Raw genomic sequence first — 23,027 nt, 5'->3', positions numbered from 1 at the left:
TCTGATTTCTGCCAGCAGAGGGGGTGTGTTGTGTAGGACAGTGGTCTGATACACAGCTAGGTCAGCTTTGCCTGCTGTAGGGCTGGGCACAGGTGGTTGGATCCCATGGAAAGTGACTTTTCTCAGGAATAGTAGGGGACATTGTGGCATGCTCTCTGTGAAATACAGTGCGACTGTGGACGCTTGGAATATTTCCCTCTAGTTGGAATAGTTGCTAGGTTTTTCTTTTGGTATGCTTTTTACTAATACTTTGATTTAGTTTGCATTTAATTTCGAGGGTTAACACCAATCTGCTGGAACTGGGTGAGGGAAAAGATATGACAGTCTCTGAGTTATTGGTTACATGCCAGGCAATGGACTGGATGCTTTATGTCTCATGTAACCCACAGAATAGAGTTTCTGATTCAGGGTAGGAACCTGTGACCACAGAAGTGTAAAATTTACCCCTGCTTTTAGGAGTAAAGTGAACGTAATTCAAATAATACCCATATTCAGAAATAATCTACTGCTACAGTCAACCCCTGACAGAGCTTGGGGTCACCAAAATGATAGCTTGCATCAAGTGATTATTTCTAGAAGAACTAGTATCTTTTTCAGCGTATATCACATAAGAAACTTCGTTTAAAGAGAATAGTTAGCTGGGCTTTTAAGTGGAAAGTTATCATTATCTGCAAGCAACTTTGCATGTTTTTATAGCCAGTCTGGGCAACCGGGAGCCAGGTTCAAAGTGCAAAACCTTTGGCAGGGCTGAAAACTTTCATCAAGGTTCTGCCAAGAAATTCTTTTCAGGAGAATGACTCTGCTCCACTGACTTCAGTTAATCACAGCAGGAAACAAGAACTCAGGAGAAGGGTCTCTCCATCCTGTGATCTCCAATTAATTAAGGCAGGAATGAACTGAGAAAACAGAATTTTGTAGGCAACAGAAGTGGGGGCAGTGTCTTTGAGTTAGCGAGATTTTGCTTGAATTTAGTTATGTTTCCCATTTGTGACCAAAATGGTGGGTGGGAGGAGAGCCTTTGCGGGGAGGTAGGATGGGGTGGCTGAAGCCGCAGACCATGCTGGGGTGCTCTGCATGCTGCAAGCTAGGTGGTGGTTACATTTTGGACTTACGCGATCCTTTGAAGAATGATAATCATACTGGCGGCACTACATATATGTGGGGCAGGTAAATTAATAAAGCAGTTTGAGGGGAGGGTTTAAGACGATCCTCCCTAAGCCGGCATTATGTTAGGCCAGTTATGTTTTTAACTTCTGGCCAGGAGGCTGGTGGGTGTAAGCAGCTCTGCTGAGGGGAAGGGGCTGAAGAGCAGACAGGGAGGGGAGCAGCTGGCCCTGGGCCACCTCGCTCCAGCTGTGGCCCTCACACAACAGGGCAGAGAGCAGAGCCAGGACCAGGGGCTGAGGCATGCAGACAACCGATGCTGGGCTACGCGTACCTCCGCGGTGGGCTGCTCTCCTCTCTTAGGCCGCCGCCATGCACTCTGTCCCTCCTAACCCATTAGCGCACAGAGCAATCTTTTGAAAGCCTGTCAGGTCATGTCCCTCTTTTGTTTAAAACCTTCCCATTGCACGTGGATACTTGAAAGCTTTGAATTACCTTGTTTCTTCAGTTTATGCCCCACTTCCGACACAAAAGAGGGTTTGGGGAAGGGAAGCGATTTAGTCAGTATTGCCCCAGGCACTGAAGAAAGAAGAAAACTGACCTGTGTTCTCTCTACATTCACTCTGAGTGCCCTCCGTAAACAGGGGATGTACCTAGAGGCCTGGGTTATACAGAGCAGACACTGCTTACACACAAATGGAATGTCTGAGATCATGTAGCCCAACGTCCTCACTTTATAGATGAGGAAACTGAGGCACAGAAGAAGCAAGTGACAAGTGAGTGCCTGGGCTGAACCAGAACTCATGTCTCCTGGCCCAGTGGTGTTGAGCCCTAGGCGGATGGACAGCTCTGCAGACAGAAGGGCATTTAAGGCGGGCAGGTGGGAGGGAGTGGAGGAGGCAGCTGGGGAAATGGAAAGGCTGGTAAGAGTCAAAACCGCCATCCCTGCTGGCCATATCCGCAGGGCACACCATGTCCCCAAATGCTCCGTAACAGAGGCATAAACAATGACACAGAAGATTGGATCCACACAGATGGGTTGACCAAAGGTCGTGGTGGGCCATTTGTTCCTGATGACTAAACACCACTCTTTACCGAGACTTCCTCCAGCACTTTCATCTTGTGCTTTCCTTTTAAGTCGTTTGAGACCTTCTCTGCTGTTCCTCTTTTCATTTGGTTTGTGGCTGCAGTTTAGAATCTCTCTTCCCATTGGTCTCAAGTTCTAAGCTGAAGGAAAATGAAGATGGTGATGATGCTCTTGGGCAATGTGACTTGCCTATAGTGTTTTGCTCATTTGAAAAGGGGCGGTAGAGGCAAAAACAAGCAAATTCATGAGTCAATATCTCTGTCCCTCTATTATGAGAAACGTTGCCTCTACTTCTTTTGTAAAGCATAATCATTTGTTAGTTTTAGTAAGACATTTTTCTGCCCACTGATAAGGAAACAAAAAGGCATTTACTGTGCTAGTCCCTCGAATGTGGAATGTAAGCTGTGGTCTTTTTTTGTTTGTTTGTTTTTTGCTTTCTTTTATGATCACAGGCTGAAGGGTAGAAGTGGGCCTTGGAGGACCGCCAGCCTCACCACCCCCTTCTGTGCAGAGAGCCCCTTCCTAACATGCCCCCCTTCCCTGGCCCGTGGTTCAGGTCCCTTCCCTCTCATACACACAGCTAGTTGCCTCTACCTCTGTCAATACACTTACTTCATTTTGCTTTAAATTACAGTTATTTGAGGACTTTTCTTAAGTCTTAGCTGGGAGCCCCTGAGGGCTGGAATCCCGTCTCATTTCTCTTTGATGTCCCAAGCCCCCAACACAGAGCCTGGCCCACTCTCCATAAATATTTGAATGAGTGACAAGGTGTTAACAGCCTCAAGAAGGCGGCCACAGTTAGACATCTCTGATAGCTAGAAAGTTCTTCCTAGAAGTGAGCACTGTTCAGAGAACTCCTCCCTGCATTCCCTGTGGGGAGAACGTAAACAGGCGCTGACAGAGGGCCAGGCATCCATAAGATGAACATACGGGACCCTGGGGACAGGCTAGTCATCTGTTCTTTTTGCTCTTTCCCATCTGGCCAAAGCACACAAGGTCTTTCCCAAGACAGGAAAACCCAACAACCCTAATAGAACTGGAAAAATGTGTGTGACGGGAGAGCGTTTTCAAGATTTGGATCCGGTTTGGAAGGACAGCTATATCGGGCCCTGCCAATGTCCCACCCTTATTCCGTCAGCCTGCCCTGCAGGTCCTCTGTAGATGGTGCCCATACACACTGACAGGTTCCTGTGCCACTCTCTGACGTGGGGGCCACGTTTGGCCTGTGTGGAGGTCAGGCTGGAAGTGCCAAGGAGTTGCTCCAGGAGGATCCTCCAACCGTGAGAGATGGGACTTGGTGCATAAATACCGTAGATTCCTCCCCTCCCACTGGGACAGCTCAGAAGTGTGTTCTGCAGTCTCTCACCAAGTTGCAGGAGGGATGACCCCCAGTTGCTCAGAGCAGTAACCCACTAATGAACATTTTTCTGTCTGTCCTCTTTGACTTCCCCACTCCCTGGCTGTGCGTCCTAGGATCACATGTGAATAAATGATCTGCCTTCAATCCTTGTCTCGGGATGCTTTGGGGAAACCCAAACTAAGACAACACAAGCAGGAAATTTGGGGGAATCCAAATGTTATTGCCTTAGCAGACAGAACTTTTAAAATCAGTACATGCCTTTTTTTCCCCCTTTTCTTTCCTTCTAACTCTAAGTGTAGAGTTAGTTTTCCTGTCAGTTCTGTAGAGTTTCATTTTGAGTAGAATCTGTGTCCTAACTCAGAAAACAGGGCTGATAATGATTCCTAAATCGCTGAAGGATTATTATTTCAAATGCCAAGAGTCAGTAATATTCTAGACTTTTAAGGAAATGTACTAAATCAGAAAGATCTCAGGCCAAAGAAAGAGATTACGCATGGGGGTCATTAGACATCAGGATGGATTTGTGTTCAAGCACGTCACTTAACCTTTTAAACTTCCACAGAGACCTTCTAAATGAAGAGAGACCTTACCCACCTGGCTCAGGTTCGGGATGACGTGTTTGAGGTCAGAGACAGCTAAGATGAATGGGGACCATGAGGAAAGAAGGAAAGGAAACTAAAGAACCTTCATTAAACTTACCGAGTGTTAGTGAGCTACCTCTGAGCTAATAGAATCAAGAGAAAATGCCGTTGTTGAAGAGCATTTATTATCATTCGAGAAGATTTGTAACAAAGAGCAAAGATGTACAAGCCACCTGCCGCCCTCGTCCTTCTTCAGGCAGACGTGTGAGAAAAGCTCTCTGTGGGTGCCACAATATTACTTGATTGTTTTGACACCTCAGACAATTAATAGGTGGTAGCAGTTAAAAATAACCATGCTCACTACTGTCTTATGTTTGTGAGGTTTCTCTCTTGCCTTGTTCCCTCCTGGAGGGTTTTCTGCTAGCTTAGGAGGAAGCAACACGCATGGTGGTCATGTATTTTAATTGGCAATGAAGGATGGGAATGAGTGTGAACAAAACACGAGATGAAAGGAGTCAGCATGGCCAGGAGAACCCCTCAGATGCCTGTGGGGGTCACGTGGGAAAGTGTTCCTAAGTCAAGTAGGGACAATTGCATTGATCTTGTTTTTAGCATGGAAACATGTTGTGGGTTCAACTGCTCTCTCTGTTTAAACCCGGGCAAGTGCCTCAGCTCTTTTGACGGAGGGAAAGGCGTGGGGGCAGCAAAGTCTTCACCTGGTGTTAGGAAGATAGAGTTATGATGTAACATGCCCTGTGCCCTCTTTACTGCCCTGTCGTAGGTGGCACTAATGCCCTGGGTCCAGCTCTCTCCTGAGCAAGAGAGGCACCTTTGCCTCCTCCCACGTTGGCCCTCGTCTGAGCTCTTACTTCCGGAGAGTAACCGTTAGAAAAGCTGTCCCCTAGGCATGACCTCGTAAGATGAGTGTGAGGGTTACTGAGGCAGTCCATGTAAAGTGGCTGCATTTATGTGCATTAATAGTTGGCACTATTAACGCTAGGCTGGTCCCCAGAATGAAAGGCCTCAGTCACTGTACTTGCTATCTGTTGACATTTTATGTCACAGACACAGACTTCCCTTGGCCCGAACATGGATGTACTAGTGTGGCCTCCACAGCCTCTCTCATATGTTTTGTTTGGGATAGCTGCCTTCCCCTAAATACTCACCCACCCCGAAAGGGATCCGTGGAGGCCGTTTCAGCCGGCCCCACGAAGCACTCATTCCCCTTTTCTTTCCAGAACGCCTATGTCAACATCAACCGCATCATGTCTGTGGCTGCCCGCCTCTCTGAGGCTGGCCATTATGCCTCTCAGCAAATCAAGCAGATTTCCACACAGCTGGACCAGGAGTGGAAGAGCTTCGCAGCTGCCCTGGACGAACGCAGCACCATCCTCGCCATGTCTGCGGTGTTCCACCAGAAGGCTGAGCAGGTGAGGCCCAGGGAGCTGCCATGGCTGCTGGTGGTGGGAAAGGTGCAGGGACAGGCGAGGGGCAGGGTACAGGGGCGTACACTTTCTGTAGAGAGACCCTCCCCTCTTTGGAAAACACTGAAGACCTTGCCGAGTAGTTGCACTAGTAACCAGTGTTCTACCACTTACATGGCCCCTGTATACATAAAGAAACACGGATGGCTTTGTTTATCATCCAAACAAGAAGGAACCCAGAGGCTGTTTACATTCTGCCGGGTAGTTTATAGTTGTGTGCCTGTGTGTGTTGATTGCTTCATTTGCATTCCCTGAGCATACAGAGACCAAAGGGGTGAAAGTAAACTGATCATTGAGTGCTGAGAGCAGGGGGAAACTAATTTTACATGAAGCATTTGCTATGGATAATAATGATCCAACCATAATACAGTCCATAGCAATGATAATTATTTGTTGCCATTTGCTTACTGGTATTGACCAGTGACATTATTAACCCATTTTACAGAGAGGAGCACTGAAGCTCAGAGATTAAGAGACTTGCCTAAGATCCAATGGTGCGTTGGAGCTGGCTCTAACCAGATCATGGAGAGCCAATTGTTAAATTTTCAGGAATTTTGTGAGCTGGTTAAATATAGACATTACTTAAAACTGACTTTAGGTGAAATATGTCATATTCACAACAATAAATACTCAGAACTCATTACTTCCTAATTATTTTGCTACACTTTGTATCTAGGTTCTTGAGGTTATTTATATCTATTTATCTGTATGGTGCAAATACTGTACAGTGTGTCCTACCAATCGTCTCTTCCTAATTCCACATTTGGTGATGTCACATTGGTAGCTTGAAATAGATCAAGGCAGGAGTTTGACACCATGGAAATCATCAAATGCTACACACCGAGGCTTGATTTATTGTTTTATTGATTATCTACAGAGTCTTTAAAAAAATGAGGGAGAAAATATTTTAAAATCTGACTAAACTTAAAAATGTGTCTTGTCTATAGCTCTTACATTGTAAATGGCACACAAAATTGAGGAAATATTTTTTGGCATTCAAAAACTATTATTCCATTCAGCAAAGAAGTCTCTCATAGCATGGATGAATGAGTAATGTTCTGACATAAGTCTTAACGGTATTTTCATTTTTGTCTTATGCCAACATAAGTGAAAATATCAACCAGCTTTCCTGTGGAAACTATACCAGTGTGTCATTTACATACAATAGCATCCTGTGAGAATCAATTGGCTGCGTGGAATTTTCAATAAAGAGCACTGTATATGTTATTATTCTGTGTAAATTATGTGCTATGTATCCTTTATGTTAGTAAAGTTTACAGTACACATGTATGTTGGTGTGTGTGTGTGTGTGTGTGTGTGTGTGTGTGTACATATATGCTGGTTATTAAATATTTACTACTTTGAAATTCACACAATCTATGGGCAGCTGGGACTTCAACCCAGGTGTATCTAACGTTAAAGTCTGTGGTCTTAACCTCTAAATTTCTTTCTTTGTGTGACACTTGGGTAGCTCACGGATAATGCAGTCGGGCGGGCACAGGTCATACCTTACATCGCTCCCTCTGTTACCCACCTAACATGGAAGGTAGTGTGGGATAACTGAAAGAGTCTAGGCTTGGAGGCCAGACACATGTAGGTTCTAATTGCAGCCCCATCGTTCATTCACACTTAGACAAATCACCTCACCATTCTGAGCTTGTTTCCTCATCTCTAACGTGGGGATAATCGTCTATCTCCTAGTGCTGCTATAAGGATTAGCAATGGAACATGTAAAGTACCTAATGTGCTTTTTCAATGATAGCTTTTACTATGATATTTGTTCAACATACTATCCTGGTATTTTGTATTTCTTTCACTGTGCCTGTTTCCCCCTGAGACCTTCCCAAAGACAAGAATGCTCATGTTACAAGTCAAGGGCAGCCCTATACATCGAGTGGTTATTTTGTTTGCTTTTTAAGACGATGGTGGTAATGACTGATAGTGACTGATTCATTCTTAGGATCATGAGAACATTCATGTCTAATCTCCTGTTCTGGTTTCAACTCTGTCACTTGCACACTTTATTCAAAGTTTATCCAGATTGGCAAGGGAGCCCTAAGGCTTCCGTCTCTGTCTCTCTGTCTTCTTTGCCTTGAGCTCATCGTTTTGTGGGATCTGCCACAGGACGCTCAGAGTATCACAGAGAAATCGCAAGGCCGTTAAAGAGGTGCTCCTGTCACAATTGACACATGAGGGTCAAGTTGCTTTCGGGTTCCTTTGTAAGATGGTTATTGGTGGAGCAAAGAAGCTTCTGAGCTGTTACCAAGTACAAGTGCAGTCTGATACTGAATAGCACCCAGCCCTCTTTCAGAATTGTTAAGAGATGTCTAATGTGATTTAAAAAAACAAACAAACCCAAACATATAGAATGTAAAATCAACCACAACAGCCAACAGGCCAGGGACTGAAAGCTGATGGTGACATCAAGACTAGAACTCAAGCAGTTTAGAAAATGTAGTGCCGGAACTGAGAGCAGCGGGAGGGGTCCACGTCTCGCTGATGTTTTCTGACTTAGTTTGGATGAGGATTACAATTTTATTTGTATCTATTTTTAATTCAATTGCCTCAGGTATTGCCAGACCTTCAGGGATACTCAAAAACCATTATTCTTTTTTAGCTAGGGGGAAAACACACACACACACACACACACACACACACACACCAAACAACAAATTCAAAGCGATTTTTTTCAATGCATTTATTTAGGCAGCTCTTTATTGTCCTCATATGGGCTGTTCTAGGCAATGAGATAAAAGGTATTTAGGCAATTAATTTAAATGGAGCTGTGCATCCAGGCGAGAGGAATCACAGACAGAACCATTCCAGGCTGTTGGGTGAAGGGTTATTTGCATTTTAAAGGTGTACTTTTCTACCCAATAAATCTGAGCGATTTCAGTTGGCTCATCCTTTGTGCACAGAGACCCACAGTCTTCTACAGTTGTTGATTTGAATTTTTAAATAATTTATATCTGTCAAGAGCTGTATCGATATGTCACATCCCAGGAGCCACTGCCACCATGGGCACAATACAGTCTGTCCCCCTAAGCTGCCCCTCCCCAATTCCACCTCCAAGAATACCGATCCAGTACTGGGGATCTCCTTGAGCGTTACGCCCCGTCCCGTGTGGGAATGGTCTCTGCAAGTTCCCTGGGACAGGAAGGGGCCGAGGGACCCGTGTTCTTTGCTCCTCTTCACAACTCAGTGCACACACCAGGAAGTACATGTGTGGAAACAGCTCATTCCATTACACGCAGCCCCTCACCTGTGCCTGCGAGTGTGCCTAGGACAAGCAGCTCTAATGTGTACGTGTTACATGGTGAGCTGTTTGCACACCTGCAGTTTATAGCCAACGTGTGGGTATAACCTGTTGAACATGCAGACGGCTCCCACCCCCTAGCAGTTTCATAATAGGCATCTTCGTCTGTGGAAACCACACTTCCTAAAGAGATCGTGGGTCTGACTCCTTGCATGCAGTTAGTGTTTGTAAAATTAAAGAAAAAACTCCACCCTCTGCAGTGGTCTCTGAAGGCTTCCAGAGATCCTGATGCTTCTTCCGAAGGTATCTGATGGTGCCCACATAATGTGCCCATTGCCCACCCCCAGTGCTCCCACACTGACCCAGCCGCCATCTCCTTCCAGTTCCTGTCGGGAGTGGACGCCTGGTGCAAGATGTGCAGCGAAGGTGGCCTGCCATCCGAGATGCAGGACCTGGAGCTGGCGATCCACCACCACCAGTCCTTGTATGAGCAGGTGACCCAGGCCTACACAGAGGTGAGAGCCAAGCAGGACCCAGGCACCCTGGGCATGTATGTGTATGGGTGGGTGGCGAGAGCACTGCCTGTACACTGTGGGATAGCCTAGTTGGACTAAGAAGAAAAGCCATCTTTCTCCCTTGGGAGACATCTTTAAGATCCTCGATCTATGAATGATAGTGTCTCCAGCCAGGAAGCAGGAGAAATGGAGCCATCAGCAGGCACCCCCTTGGTGCGTGAGTATGTACGTGTGTGTACACACACACACACACACCTCACCTTGTGTGACGATTGGGCTCGCTCCTCTGGAGAGGAATAGAAGAAAGCAACACCTTGCTCCTCTGGAGTTGGCTTTCTGGCTGGTCACACCAGCCTGCTACCCTGTGGGGACAGAGCCCCAGAAGGCAGTTTCCAGGCTCTCGGCCTCACGTGGAAAGGTACTGGCTCAGGTAGTAAATGGCCATCAACTGTGATTGCATGGCCATCAGCTGTAACCCGTGAGCTATTGCACTAATATAACTGCGTGGCTATGCTAACGGAAAATGGGGGCTAGCCAGAAGATGGTGGCTGGCAAGCGTGGATTGCAGAGAGGCGGATGCCGCCAGCGAGAATATGGTGGTATGACTCCCCTACCTATGGCTCCGTGGGTGTTCCTTTTTGGCCTCACCATATCCTGTGTTCTTGTGTGGGGAGCGGGACCAGAGACCCCGCCGGACGCCTTGCATGACATACCCCTTTTGTGAAGCAACTCATCCAAAAAATACTGATTTTCTCACAAGAAGGTCCAGAGGTGAAAATTCACCACCGGGTGGAGATAAGTGTTTGCAGGAGTGAGAAGCTGCCATGGAAGTGAAGGACAAACTAAAAGACTCTCCCACTGAAAAATCAAAGGCCGGGGCCCTGGTACAAAGTTAAGGGGAAAAACACTTCTTGTCCTTGTTCTTTTCTAAGTAAAAGGAAAGGGTCATGTAGGGGCATCTGTGTGGACATACAAGTAAGGAGGTTTGCTAACTGGCATGAATTCTGAGGGTGGGGCGGGGGCTGAGGGACGTAAAGAGATGGGCTGGTTAAGGAAGCTGGATGTGGAGGGGTAAGTGAATTCACATGCGGCCCATGGGTGTCTTCTGGGGCAAACTGAGTTAGAGCCGTGTCGCTCAAAGCGAGGCACCAGACTCACTTGACTTGCTTGTTAGAGGTGCAGATTTCTGGGTTACACCCCAGTCTACATCAGAATGTCAAGAAGTGGGACCTGGAACCTACATTTGAGTAAATATTTACCTCAGATGCGTGTGGTACAGGTTGAAGTCAAAGAGTCAGGGGCATCTGGGTGAGACGAAGGGTTTTTGCTACTGTCAAAGCTGAGTGTGGATCGTGGCTTCCTCGCCAGCCGTGTGACTTCAGGCAAGTGACTTCACCACTCTAAGTCTTAGTTTCTCCTTCTGTGACATGAAGGCGATCACAGCTGCCTCGTAGGGGAATTTGAAGGGTAATCAAAACAATGCATGTAATGCACTTGGTCCAGTGCCTGACAAGAAATAAGTGCTAAAAATGGTAACAGGTTTTGTCATTATAGGAGGCAGAGAGGAGGGTGTGTGAGCCAAATCTGATCTCATCGGCTCTGATCCAAATGGCCAAGGCTTTCTCTTAGAACGGTGCCTCTGCCCACGGGTAGAATCTCTAAATGTAATACTTATAAAATATACAATAGCGTATACAAATGAGATCAATATTGCACTTACATGTCCAATAGGTATGGTGTGAGTGTAATAACAAATAGAGACAGTATTTCTCGCCATTCCTTCTCAGGCATTGTGGGATGTAGACATTCCCACAGGCCAGTGGGCTGCCCCTGCCTCCTTCAGATGTAGACTGAGGCAGAGAACTGGAATTCATGCTGATGTGGCTTTCAGGATGTGGCCCTCCACCTCCGACCCCCCTGCCCTGGTCATCGCACAGTGCCAAAGCACAGCCTTGGCTCAGAATGCCCTGAGGAGTGCTCTCCTGGGTTTGGCCCCACAGTATTTGTCTTACTCATGTCTCTGGAGGGCATTTCCTCTGTATTATTTATAGGATACTTCCTCTCCCCCTCCCCTGGCAATACACGTTGGGAGGCAAGCGTGTATTGGGATGGGGTGGCTTGAGGCGGTCACCTAAATTGGCCGTATTCCTCCAGCCAGTTTTTCTCCCTTGTCTCAGCTGCACATTCCATCAGTGTTCCTCTGAATCACACCCCAACCCGTGAGCTTTATGCGATGGGGGAGCAACAGCAGCTCCTGTGTTCCTGGACCCCCAGCCAAGCTATTATCAGGATGTGAAGGTGGGGTGGGGGGAGGCTGCTAGCCCAGCAAACGGCTGTGCATTCATGCCACAAGGCTGGAGGCGAGAACACACCTTCTGCTCCTTGCTGGTAGGAAAACACCGTTTCAATGGCAAACCAACTTGGGATTTCATTGTTAACCAAATTAATATGGGGTCTTTCAATTCTTCAACACCAATCCTCCAGTTACTACTGTTTTAGATTGGAAAGACACATGCTCTACTAGGTACTCTGCCAAGCATTGGAGAGCCACAGGTGTCAATCATATGATGCCACTTGCCAGAATTTTTGGTGCCCATAATTGTGCCAGAATTCCAATGAAGAATGATAGGGAACGTCCCCCCCTCACTGGCCTCACCACTCAGGGTAAGTGTTGGGGAACCCAGGACATGGATGGTGTGTCCACAATCTAAAGGTCCTTCCTTTACTCTGCATATTCTGGAAAAATAAGAATGTTACCACTTTCAGGAGACAAAAGGGGGTTGTATAGAAGGAGAGCAAATGAAAGATCAATAGAAAAGAAAGAAAATATCAAGGAAATAAGACAGGAGAGAGAAATGCTGCTGCTGCTGCTGCTGCTGCTGCTGCTTCTAATAGAATGGTAACCACCCCTATGTGCTGTGTTCCATTCTAAGCACCCCACTTGTGCAAACTCATTTAATCCTCCCCACAACTCTATGCCGTTACTATCCCTATTTTACAGACGAAGAAACTGAGGCTCAAAGAGGTTAGGTAAGTTGCCTGATGGTCACATATTTAGAAGTTTGGTGCCAGGGAGAAGAAGGTAAAAAATAAAGAGGGGGAGAGGTTTATGGTGTCGACATATATTCAGCTTCATCTCTGAAAAGGAGTTCTGCTGCCTGACCTGTCAGTGAGTCAGTCAGGATATCTATCAAGTACTCTGTGCCAGGTTCTGTTGTAGCTGATGGGGAGACCGTGGGCCAGGCCGAGTCCCTGCCTTCTGGAAGCTATAATTCAAGGGGGGAGAGACACTGATTCAGGAGTTGCAAAGGCAACTGCCTGCTGCCCAGCAGCTCCTCTCCTCCAGGGTTCTGGGGTGCTCTGGCCTCCTGGGCTTTGGGCTGGGCACCCTGGCAGCCCTGGCTGGCACATTCCTTGATTGCCATGGGCCTGGGTGGGACTGAGACTCCTCGTCCTAGCTGGGGACCCCTGGGCAGACCTCCGTGTCTCTCCGGGCCCTGCCCGCCGCTCTCTCCCTTGACCTGACCGTCTCTTCGTCCCACAGGTCAGCCAGGACGGCAAGGCACTGCTGGACGTGCTGCAGCGCCCCCTGAGCCCAGGCAACTCTGAGTCACTCACGGCCACGGCCAACTACTCCAAGGCGGTGCACCAGGTGCTCGACGTGGTGCATGAGGTGCTGCACCACCAGCGCCGCCTCGACAGCATCTGGCAGCACCGCAAGGTGCGGCTCCACCAGCGGCTGCAGCTCTGCGTCTTCCAGCAGGACGTCCAGCAGGTAACAGGCCCCGCATCCGGCATCCATGCCAGGCAGGCCGATGGCTGGGCCCCTGGCCTCAGTGCTCAGGCCGGGGAACGTCTGACTTACGGAGGGAAGAGGGCAGGTCCGCCCCTAGCTAAAAATGCTGTCTGTACTTGTTAAATGCATGCTTCTCCCCCAAGCAGCTGTCTAGACTGCGCCTTCTCACCCTGTGGTACTGAGAAGGGACACTCAGTCTGAGGATAGCAATTCCTTGCAGTCACATGACACAGTTTTCCTTGGGGAGAGCTTGACCCTCACTCAGTCATGAGCTTTCTGAACAACACGGGAGCCTGCGGGGGGGTTATCTGAGCACTGTTGGGGTTGGACCTCACATAAAATCAGCTCACTACTTACTTAACCAGGGATGCAGGTGGCCTGCTAGAGTGGGGGATTTCGTGGCCTTTAGGGAATTCGTTGGCAGGATTGGACTTGGGAAACCAGATTTAAAACATGGGCTGTTGATGACCGTATGACCCATAATTAGAGGTTACTTCTGGCTTAATATGCCTCTTTGCATTATTCTGCCAGCCATGGCTCTTTCCTTGACCACAAATAATGAAGATACGGTTCTGTTTCTGACTTTAAAATGACAGCCTTGCCACAAATGCCCTTTTCGATGAAATAACCCATTCTTTTCCCCTCATACTTTCTCTGTCTCCCTGGAGACTCCTGAGGACTTTGCTCCAGGACGGCTACACTAGGGGTGGGGAGCAAGGTGGGAGCTGGGGACTGAGATTGAGGCTTCGCTTCGTCTCCCGGCTGGTTCACAGTGACAGGCAGGGGTGGGGCACTTGTGTTACTAGACTTTTCTGTGACCCTCACACAATTTCGAAATTACATGTGGAAAGTAACATTTCACTCCCCTTCTCTATCTTCTGTGGTATTGACCAAGTACAATCCAAAACTATCAAAATATACGTGGACAGTTGAGAGCCAGCTGGACATTTCTTCGGCAGTACTTGTTCCCTTCACAGCTGTTGTTGGAAAGGCCGGGTGCTAGCTGTGAGACCCTCTGGGTCGGGGGATTCGCCGTGCAGTCAGTCCCAGGAGTAGACCAGCCTTCAGGAGTGTCCCCCATTCTCGGGCTGCCCTAACTCCCTTGCAGCTCCCTTTCCTCAGCTGAGGCAGTGATTGAGTCGTCAGAGGCAATGCCTCGGCCTCAGACTCAGCCTCAGGAGAGATGGGCACTGCTTACGTGCTGGCCCCAGCTCCGAAACCCTTGTGGGGCCTGCTGGGAATGGAGAAGCAAATAAATCAGTTGCCTACTCCTGCCATCTGGAGCTGTCCAGAGAAATATATCATCCCTGAGCACAGGAGAGCATGGAGTCCGTCTGTGATTGAGGCAAAGGAGGTGCCAGCCTCTGCAGGCACACAGAGGGGTGTCACTATTTCAGTGAACTCTGAATGACTTGCAGAGATAATCCAGGCTATGGATTATAAAGCTTCTTTGATGTGCTCTTTGCCCTTCTTATGTTTTCATGGCTGTTGTACTAGGATGGGCAGGGGAGAGGGGCAGGGGGGCTGCGAGGAGGATGGGTGAAAGGCCCCCAACAGGAGGGCGGCATCCAGACTTGGACTATCTGGGAACAACAGTTTCCGTGTTTCAGACTTTCCATGGCCACCATGACATCTACAGTAAAGCTAGGAATAGGTATAATAAGACTACACCTGTGACTATTCTGTAATCATGCTCTTAAACATGAGAGCATTTCTGGAATTGACACCCCATTAATTCATCTCTACTGTGCAAATCAGATTGTTGGCACCAAGGAAGAGCAAGCAGACGATTATGCAGTGAATGTGATGGGGGTTTGGATTTCCCATGAGAACTGAATTCCCCAGGATGGTTAATTCCATTTCAGGAGATGTGAATATGATTTCTGGGAACATGACTTCATTCACCCTTGTCCCACTCACTCTCTGTCTCACCATGTGTCTGACATTGGGGCAGATACACAAAGAAAAGTGTGGAAAGCAGGGGCTCCCAAGCCTGGCGGTGATCTCAAATGTTTGCCTGGCACCCAAACAACCATTAGTGCCCGATAGCTTTCTAAGCTGGTGCTTTAGAAGGTGCTGGACGTAATGCACACAATAGTTAGAGTGAAGGACTTGGACTTTGGTCTCCTGCCTCCCAGAAATTTTATGTGTTTATTGTTTTTGATTTTCCATGTTTCATCTCTTTTATTCCAGTATTTCTCTGAGAGTAGAACCCATGGCTTCTTCCTCCCTGTGCCCCTCACAGCTCTTAGCTTCGTCTGGTGTGAAGCTGGGGTTCTCTTTGTATCTGCTGACAGGAGCTGAAATTATCATTGGAGGACCCCAGTTTCTGCTTCTGAAAAGTGAGCACCATTTAACCCTCCCTCCCAACACATCCAGTACTTGCCAGTGAGTAGCTGGAATGTACCTGCAGCAACTGTGATGTGAAAGTCTTGAGAGTTCCAGATGTTACAGCCCAGGGACACAGCGACATACCCTCTGTGCTCAGGAAGTACCCTCGTGGCTCAACAGTTATTCAGAAAGCCTGGGCCTCTCCAGTGGGCCCAGCACTTGACTAGGTTCTGGCAAGATGCCTGGTTAGTTACAATGGCATAAAACATACAAATGTGAAAATATAGTATAAAGGATAGTTCTATGAGAGCATGCCAGCCAGTGTGCAGGGCAGCAGAGTATTGATGGAACAGTAGAGTTATAAGCAGAGGCATGAGAAGTCAGAGTTGGTGTCTTGAAGGAGGAGAGAATTGATTGAACCGTATGGTCTGGATTCAAGACTCCTGAGCACATTAGGGTTCCAGAGATGTTTACTCAGCAGCCTCAGTGGGAAGCTTGTGAGCAAGCATCAGTGGCTGGGACAATGCAGAATCACAGATAAGAGCATGGGCTCCAGAGTCAGATAGCCTGGGTTTCAATCCTGCTCTGATAAGCCTTGCCTGTGTGACCTTGGGCAGGTTGCTTCACCTCTGGTGCTTCAGTTTCTTCCCTCTACAGTAGGAACGATCACAGTGCCTGTCTCATGAGACTGAACGATATACAAGTACAGGGCTTTACGACATGCCTGCCTTGCATGTAGGAAAATGCTCCCTCAGAGTTCCCTGGGTTGGCAGTCGCGTCCTCTTTACGTGGTACTTGGGCGCCCCCTGGGGCTTGTGCTGTTGAGGACCCTCAGCCTGATTCCCCTGCTTTCTACAGCAGCAACTGTTTCATGGGCCTGCTGAGTTCCATTTCATACAGTGATAAAGTCTCAGAGCTGTCAGCAGTTGGAACAGCATCCAGTCTAACCTACTCTATGGTTGAGGAATTGAGGCTCAGAGATGTACAGTCACTTGGCCATACCACACAGCCACTTAATGATCGTACTAGGACAAGAAGCTGGGTCTTCTGGCTCCCAGTCCGGGTGCCCTACAGAAAAGCTACTCGAGAGAGGAGCCAGGGAGACAGAGAAGGAGAACTGGAAGAGAGACAGGAAACACACGTGCATACTTCATATAGAGGGGCGAGTGACAGACAGGTACAGACACCCTGAAACAGGGAGGGAGAGACAGAGACAGACGATGGGGGAAGAGAGAGAAGGGGAGAGAAAGGTTTGAAGACAGAGAGTAGAAAACAGACATACATGGCATGGGAAGAGAAAGAAAAAGAGGAAGGTGAGGAGAGAGACAGAGAGGAAAAAGACGGGGCCTGCCTGACTCCCTGCCCCATTGCCATTTCAGGGGGTGGTCTTTGCCCAAGTAGGAAAACTTTGCCCTTTAGGGCTCAAAGCAGAGAGGTGACAACCAAAGATAGCAGTGGAAATAAGATTCCGTTTTTTGCATCTGTAGCCAGAGTTGGCCTGACATCATCTCGGTGGTATCCCCCCTGGGGTCCCAACACGGGTGTTCTCAGCTTTCTCTTCCTGCTGGGCTTGGGGACAGTGGAAATAAATCTCTAAGGATCAAACTGAATTTAGGTTCATTAAGGCTGCAGAAAAGCATGAATGGGTCACACCTGCCATATTATTGCTCATGGAATAATTTTTAATACTATTGCTTTAGAGTGGGATTGTACTGAACAGTAGCAAAAAGCGTGCACCCACCCGTCTCCACCTTCTGTCTCCTCTTTTCCTCGAACTCCTGCGGTTTCCCATGGATGCAAAGGACTACTTCCAAGCCCAGACAGGCCTGACTCTGTGGTGAGGAGAAGAGGGGGTAGCTAGAGTCTTGCTCTTTCTGCTAGATGCAAATTCTAGCCCATCACTTTGTCGTCCGAGCAACCATTTTGAGCACTCCCGGCAGGCTATCAGGTGCTGCCTCCCCTCTCTCTTCTTGTCTCTCCATTTTGTGCAAGAATAAATTGTGAAGTGTTTGGAACACCTGCTGTGTGCACAGCCTTGTGCTAGGAGTTGGGACATACGAATGACACGTAGCTATGTAGGTTCAGAACAACCATGGCTGGTGGAGTCAGAGCAGAGGAAGTTCCCTGTGGTTGGGGTGAGATTTGCACTGGTCCTTGGAGCTCAGGCACAGGAGATGGGGATGGTGTTCCTGGGGAAGGCCAGGAAGCAGCGAGTTAGGTTATAGCCAGGAGACCAGGAAGAGGAAGTCTAACTGGGTGCCTGTTCCTGGCAGCAAAGGTGGGGGGACGGGTGGGGTTAGGCTGGAAGGCTTAGGAGTGATCTTGGTGGTACGTGTGGGACAGTGACACATTTGAGGCTCCAATATCCTCCCTTAAAAATACTGTCTTTTCCTTGTAAACCGTCCAGTCAGGTGAGCTGGTGAGGGCAGTGATGGCAGAATTTATCTGGCTCAGTGACTTTCCATTGTGAACGAATGTATTAATATTGAAGTCCATAGTTTTTGTGTTACAAATACATCTCACCTGTTTCTATCAGTTTTACTGGAGCCTCACATGGAATGTTATAGCTTTTACTATGTCAGCTCTTGCCTGCCTAGGAATGTGTTAAAAGGATTTGAGAATAAAAAAAGATCTGAGAATAACTTTTTTTAAAACTCCAATTATTCAATATTTTACTAACGATAGTGACTGTGGCCCCTTAATCATACTAAAGTTTGGGCATGGTATAATCCAGTTGACAATTTTACATAATAAAAAGTGGGCATTTGGGTTACACACAGAACGATTAGTTAGAAAACAGTGTCCAGAATGATGGTGCACCCAGAAATTAATTCTCCCTGTAAGAAGCAAGGATTAAAGCATCTAAAAAGGAAAAAGCTCAGGATGTAGTCCCAGATAGACCTGGGAACACACATAAGGGGGAACCATTCAATCTGAGCTAATGGTGACTTGGTGGGTACGTTGGGGAGAGGATTCAAACATCAGAGTGATGGTTGGATTCCAGCCCTGAGATTTTGTTACTGGCATTAAATGTGTCTATAGAAGTTTCATTGTTCAAAGTTCAGGCGTCATCATCTTTATGAGTAAGTATGATTGAACATCTAATCCCTTCATGTGCCTTTTCTTATTTAATCTTCCAGCACTATGAGACCGGTGATAGTTTGGTCTCCGTCTTACTGATGAGGAAATCGACGTTTAGAAAGGTTAAGTAAACTTGCCGTTTAGTTTAGCAGAACAGGATTCAAACCTAAGTCCACCTAACCATTAAGTCCATGCTCTTAGCCGCTCTGCTATGCCCTGGGTACTCCTGGGTACTATGCTAAGTGATGGGAATACAGAGAGACACAGCCATACCCTTGAGGGGTTTACAGTTTACTAATGGAGTGTCATGGCTCAAAGGGCCCTGATGGATTACTTGGTCCCAAAGAATGAGACTTGCCCAAGGTTATATAGCTTCTGACACCTGCGATTCATGCTCCAACTACCAGTAAGACCAACAGACAGCCGTACTCACACCCAAGCACTCTTTCCATCTGTCCTGTCATTAGAAAATGCCCTCTGGAGTTATCTATCTGGCACCAGTTTTCTCTAAACAGACACTACCGATTCTCATTTGTTTTTCACAGTCATAATTATGTTAAAAGGCATTGCTGGTGCTTGGCTTTGTAGCATATGTCTTGAATAATATCCATTTGTCCATGGTGCTCTTTAGCAGTATGAAAGTTCTCAATTAAGTTTTTTGATGGTTATAATCTGGTCATTCGAGTCCGTTCAAGTAGATAATAGGTGAGTTTTTGGGCAGAGTGAATGCCCCAAAAAAGCAGGCTTGAGGCTCAGCTGAACTGGGAAGGTAGGAAGGGGAGAAAGGGAGGGCTGTCCTGTCAGGGTTGCTTTCTGATTGGGGAACATAAGGAAACATTCCCGTCTGCCTCTTTGGTGGTACTGGTCTTACAGGGAGCCCTCGATCCCTCTCCCCAGCGTAGGAGGCTGGTCCTGAAGGGTGTGTTCCAGCCCTCTCCATGTATTCCCTAGCTGGAACTGGCAAGGTTGGCAAGGGGGGAATTGGCAAGGGGAGTGAGCTTTAGAGGCTTCCTCTGGCATGCTCAGACCCTCCTGCCTGGTAAGTTCATGGACGCCTATGCCGCTCTGCATTCTGCGTTCCTCTCTGCCCTACTTTCTGCCTTGCCCTCTTCCCTTCCTCATCATGGCCTTCTCCCTTGGTGCTTACTTTTACTTTCTGAATGCAAACTCTGTTCTGACTGAAGAGTGGTCCTTCCGTAGTGAGCACCTTCCAGGCAGGACCTGGGTGCCTCCACCGAGCGGGGTTGGGAAGCTGATGGGACCTGGGAGGCAGTGCGAAGTCCCTTCCCGGGAGTTACTGAGCCTCGGGGCTTCCTTGATCCACCATAATGTTAAATGCCTTAATGTTCTCAATGCCTTTTTTATTATTATGTTAACAAATGACAAGATAGTCACCATCCAGGGTCACTTCTTTCTGATAACCCCCGTGCTCAGCATGTTCTTGACCTCAACATGCTATTTCTGGAGCCTGGAATACTGGGTGAAGGATCTTAGACTCACACTTTATAACTAGTAGGAAGCCATTGAAAGATTCTGAGCAGAGGAAACAGGCCGTCAGCGTGAAGGTCTGAGGTCCCAGCGGGGGGCTAGGTTGGGGTGGGAAGACCCGGGGAGCCATAGTCATGGTGTGTCCACAAGGCATAAACTAGGGTGAGGGAGCAAGGGGAGGTTTGACAGCATTTATGGAAAAAGTCACTGGAAATCACTGTCCATTTTGTTATAGAAAACAAGAGAGGTGTCAAGTGTGAACGTTGAACTGTATTTTTCAAAGTGTGAAAATCCTCTGGGCTGATTGGGGAGTGTGTTAAAAACAAATGATCTGGTCCTGTTCCATACATTTTGATTCAGAATGTGTGGGTAAAGTGGAGCCTATGTTTTAAAAAGAACCCCAGGTGATTCTTAGCCATTCTAAAGTTTGAGAACCTGTTGCTTCCGAGATTCAAGCCTTAGTGATGAAAAGTATGGTGACACCATAAAGAGGCATCCAGGCACCAGGCTGAGGAGGTTCACCCAACAAGGTGCCAAGGACAAGATGAGTTCAGTCACCCCAGCCCCCTCTGTGTTGGGAAGGGACAGGTGTGGGCTGGCTGGGAGCGGAGGGTCCCAGGGGAAGGCGGTGGCTGACACTTTTGTCTTCTGGTCTTTTAGCAGCTTCCACCCAGCATGGTAAGGACCACAGTCCTCAGGAAAGAGCGTTTATACACCTGCTAATGAATTTCAGCTGAGCCTTTCGGAGAAATGGTGGCTTCTCCCACCATAGCAGGACATTTATTTTAATCGTACCTGTTCCAAAGAGGGCACAGAGAATGAATAGCTGGTAACTGGGCCTTTCAAGTGGTGCCTACATGCTCTCCGGGTGGTACTGGCAGTGTATGAGCTATTCCTCTTCAGAACTAATGCTCAGTGTGCTCTGCAAGGAGCACCCTTGACTCGCTGGGCTGTCCTGGGTGCTTTTACACACTGTGTGAACCTGAACCTTTAACAGAACAAAATATGTTGTAAACACCTGATGATGTGTAAACTCTCCTTCCTTGGCCTCAGAATAATGGCTTTCTAAAGAGGGTGGAGGCTGGGAGGCGGGAGTTCTTCAGTTTACTTAAAACAACAAACCATCTTGCTGGTTTTACTGTAGATCAAAGAATCACACAAACTTAATCATCAATTTCAAACAAGATGACTGATCAGAGTCAGGAGAAGGAATCAGAGAGTTGGGATTCTGATTCCACAGCTGTTCAGAAACCATCTGTATTTCCTTTCATGGTTTTTGCCCTCTATCACACAGGAAGTTCTCAAATCAGATTAGTTGGGTTCATTCACTCATGTATTCAGCAAATACTCTTTGAGAACACAACAGAGAACCAAACAAAGCCCCTGCCCACATGGAGCTTACACGCAGGAGGTAAAGAGAAGGCATCACCACAAACAGACAAATACGTGATAGCCAGTGATGTGTAAGCAGAGAGCTGAATGAATAAGCCACGGCACGTGTTTAAGAAGAGGTTCCAGGCACATGAAATGAGACCTAAAAGTCCTTGAAACTAGAATGAACTGGCTGTGTTCCCAAAAATGGGAGAATTGCCAGAGTGGCTAGTGAATGGACAGCAGGAAAAAGGAGGTGAGAAGTTTGGAGAAATGTCCTGGGTCTATATCAAATCAGGCCTTATAAGTTATGGAGAGAATTTGGGTTTTCTAAGAGTGATAGGAAACAATTGTAGAGTTGCAATAAGGGGAGTGTCACGATTTAATTTATGTTTAAAGAAATAGGTCTGGCTACTGCGTGGACAGGGAGGGCAAGAGTAAGAGGAGAAAGACCACTTAGAGGGCTGGTGGGGTGAGTGAGGAAAGATGGCGGCTTGGAGTAGGGTAGTTGTAATAGAAACAGTGTATAGGAAAGAGCAAAGAAGAAAGACTCTCAGGCTTGTGGCTAAGCAGTTAGGTGATTGTGTTATCTCTTGCTCAGACAGGAAAGACCAGGAGAAGAAGCTGGTGAGGCAGAAGGGAATAATCATGTCTGTTTTAAATATGTTAAGTGTGAGGTGCCCGTTATCTGCCAAATTGGAGAGGAAGAGTAGACAGTTGGATACATGAGTTTCAGTCTCAGGAGAGAAATGAAGGCTGGAACTGTGAATATGGAAATTACCAGCACATACGAGTAGATGATATTGAAAGCTATGGAACTGGATGAGGTCCTCCAGGGAGTAAGAGAAAAGAAAGAAGAGGTCCAGAACTGAGTCCAAAATGTAGAGACTGGGCAGATGAGGGGGGGTTAGAAAAGAAGACTGCAGGGGAGACCAGTGAGCCTGGGGGAGTTCCCAGTGAGGATGGTGTCTGTACAAGGTGGGCACCTCTGGTAAGTCGGGTGGGAGGGCCACAGTGGCCAGGGACTCAGAGCCTGAGTCGCTGAGGTGGCTTTTTGGGAGGGCAGCCCGGCAGTGGAGGTCCTCAAGGAAGGATGGTCCAGAGAGAGGCAGGGGGAGTCCCTGTGTCGGGACAGCCTGGTGCAGGGTGTGGGAGCCCAAGTGAAGTGAGCAGAGCATCTATATGAGGGTGGCCTGGCATAGGTGCAGAGCCTGCGCAGGTTAAGGAGACCATCCTGAGGGGTGGGGGCTGTGCTTCGCAGTGTCTCAGCCTGGGCCGAGTGAGGAGCACATTCATGCAGGGAGGGCAGCCCAGCTTAGAGGACCGGCGATCAGACAGGGTGAGAAGGCGTCCATACAGGGGCTGGCTAGGCAGAGGAAGTTTATTAGGAGGTGGTCTTAGGATTAACTCCTGAGGAAGAGAAGGGAAGAAGGATTGGGTAGAGGGGAAAGTTGAGCTCCAGTGTCATTTCAGGGAATCCTCAGCCATCTATAAGGCATTCTGAAGATTGGGTGACCATTCAGAGCTGACCCAGGATGGGGAGAGAGAACTGGGTCTTTAGATACTGGAGTTC

General features: G+C 47.7%; 1 protein-coding gene across 23 annotated transcripts in view; it reads left to right on the top strand.

Moving 5' to 3' along the window:
• KALRN (kalirin RhoGEF kinase) overlaps nt 1-23,027 on the top strand; it is a 622,455-nt gene that overhangs the window by 263,141 nt on the left and 336,287 nt on the right. For all 23 annotated transcript variants that reach the window (XM_019738955.3, XM_019738953.3, XM_019738949.3 and 20 more), the window contains exons 7-9: nt 5,371-5,562; nt 9,256-9,387; nt 12,932-13,162. In XM_019738955.3, coding sequence (XP_019594514.2) covers nt 5,371-5,562; nt 9,256-9,387; nt 12,932-13,162 — 555 coding nt within the window. The remainder of the gene's footprint in view (nt 1-5,370; nt 5,563-9,255; nt 9,388-12,931; nt 13,163-23,027) is intronic.

Source organism: Rhinolophus sinicus, chromosome 17 (assembly GCF_057876585.1).
Source record: "Rhinolophus sinicus isolate RSI-liver-muscle chromosome 17, RSI-T2T, whole genome shotgun sequence".
NCBI lineage: Eukaryota > Metazoa > Chordata > Mammalia > Chiroptera > Rhinolophidae > Rhinolophus > Rhinolophus sinicus.
Note: the sequence above shows the minus strand (reverse complement) of the source record. Positions and strands in the feature narration are given on the sequence as shown.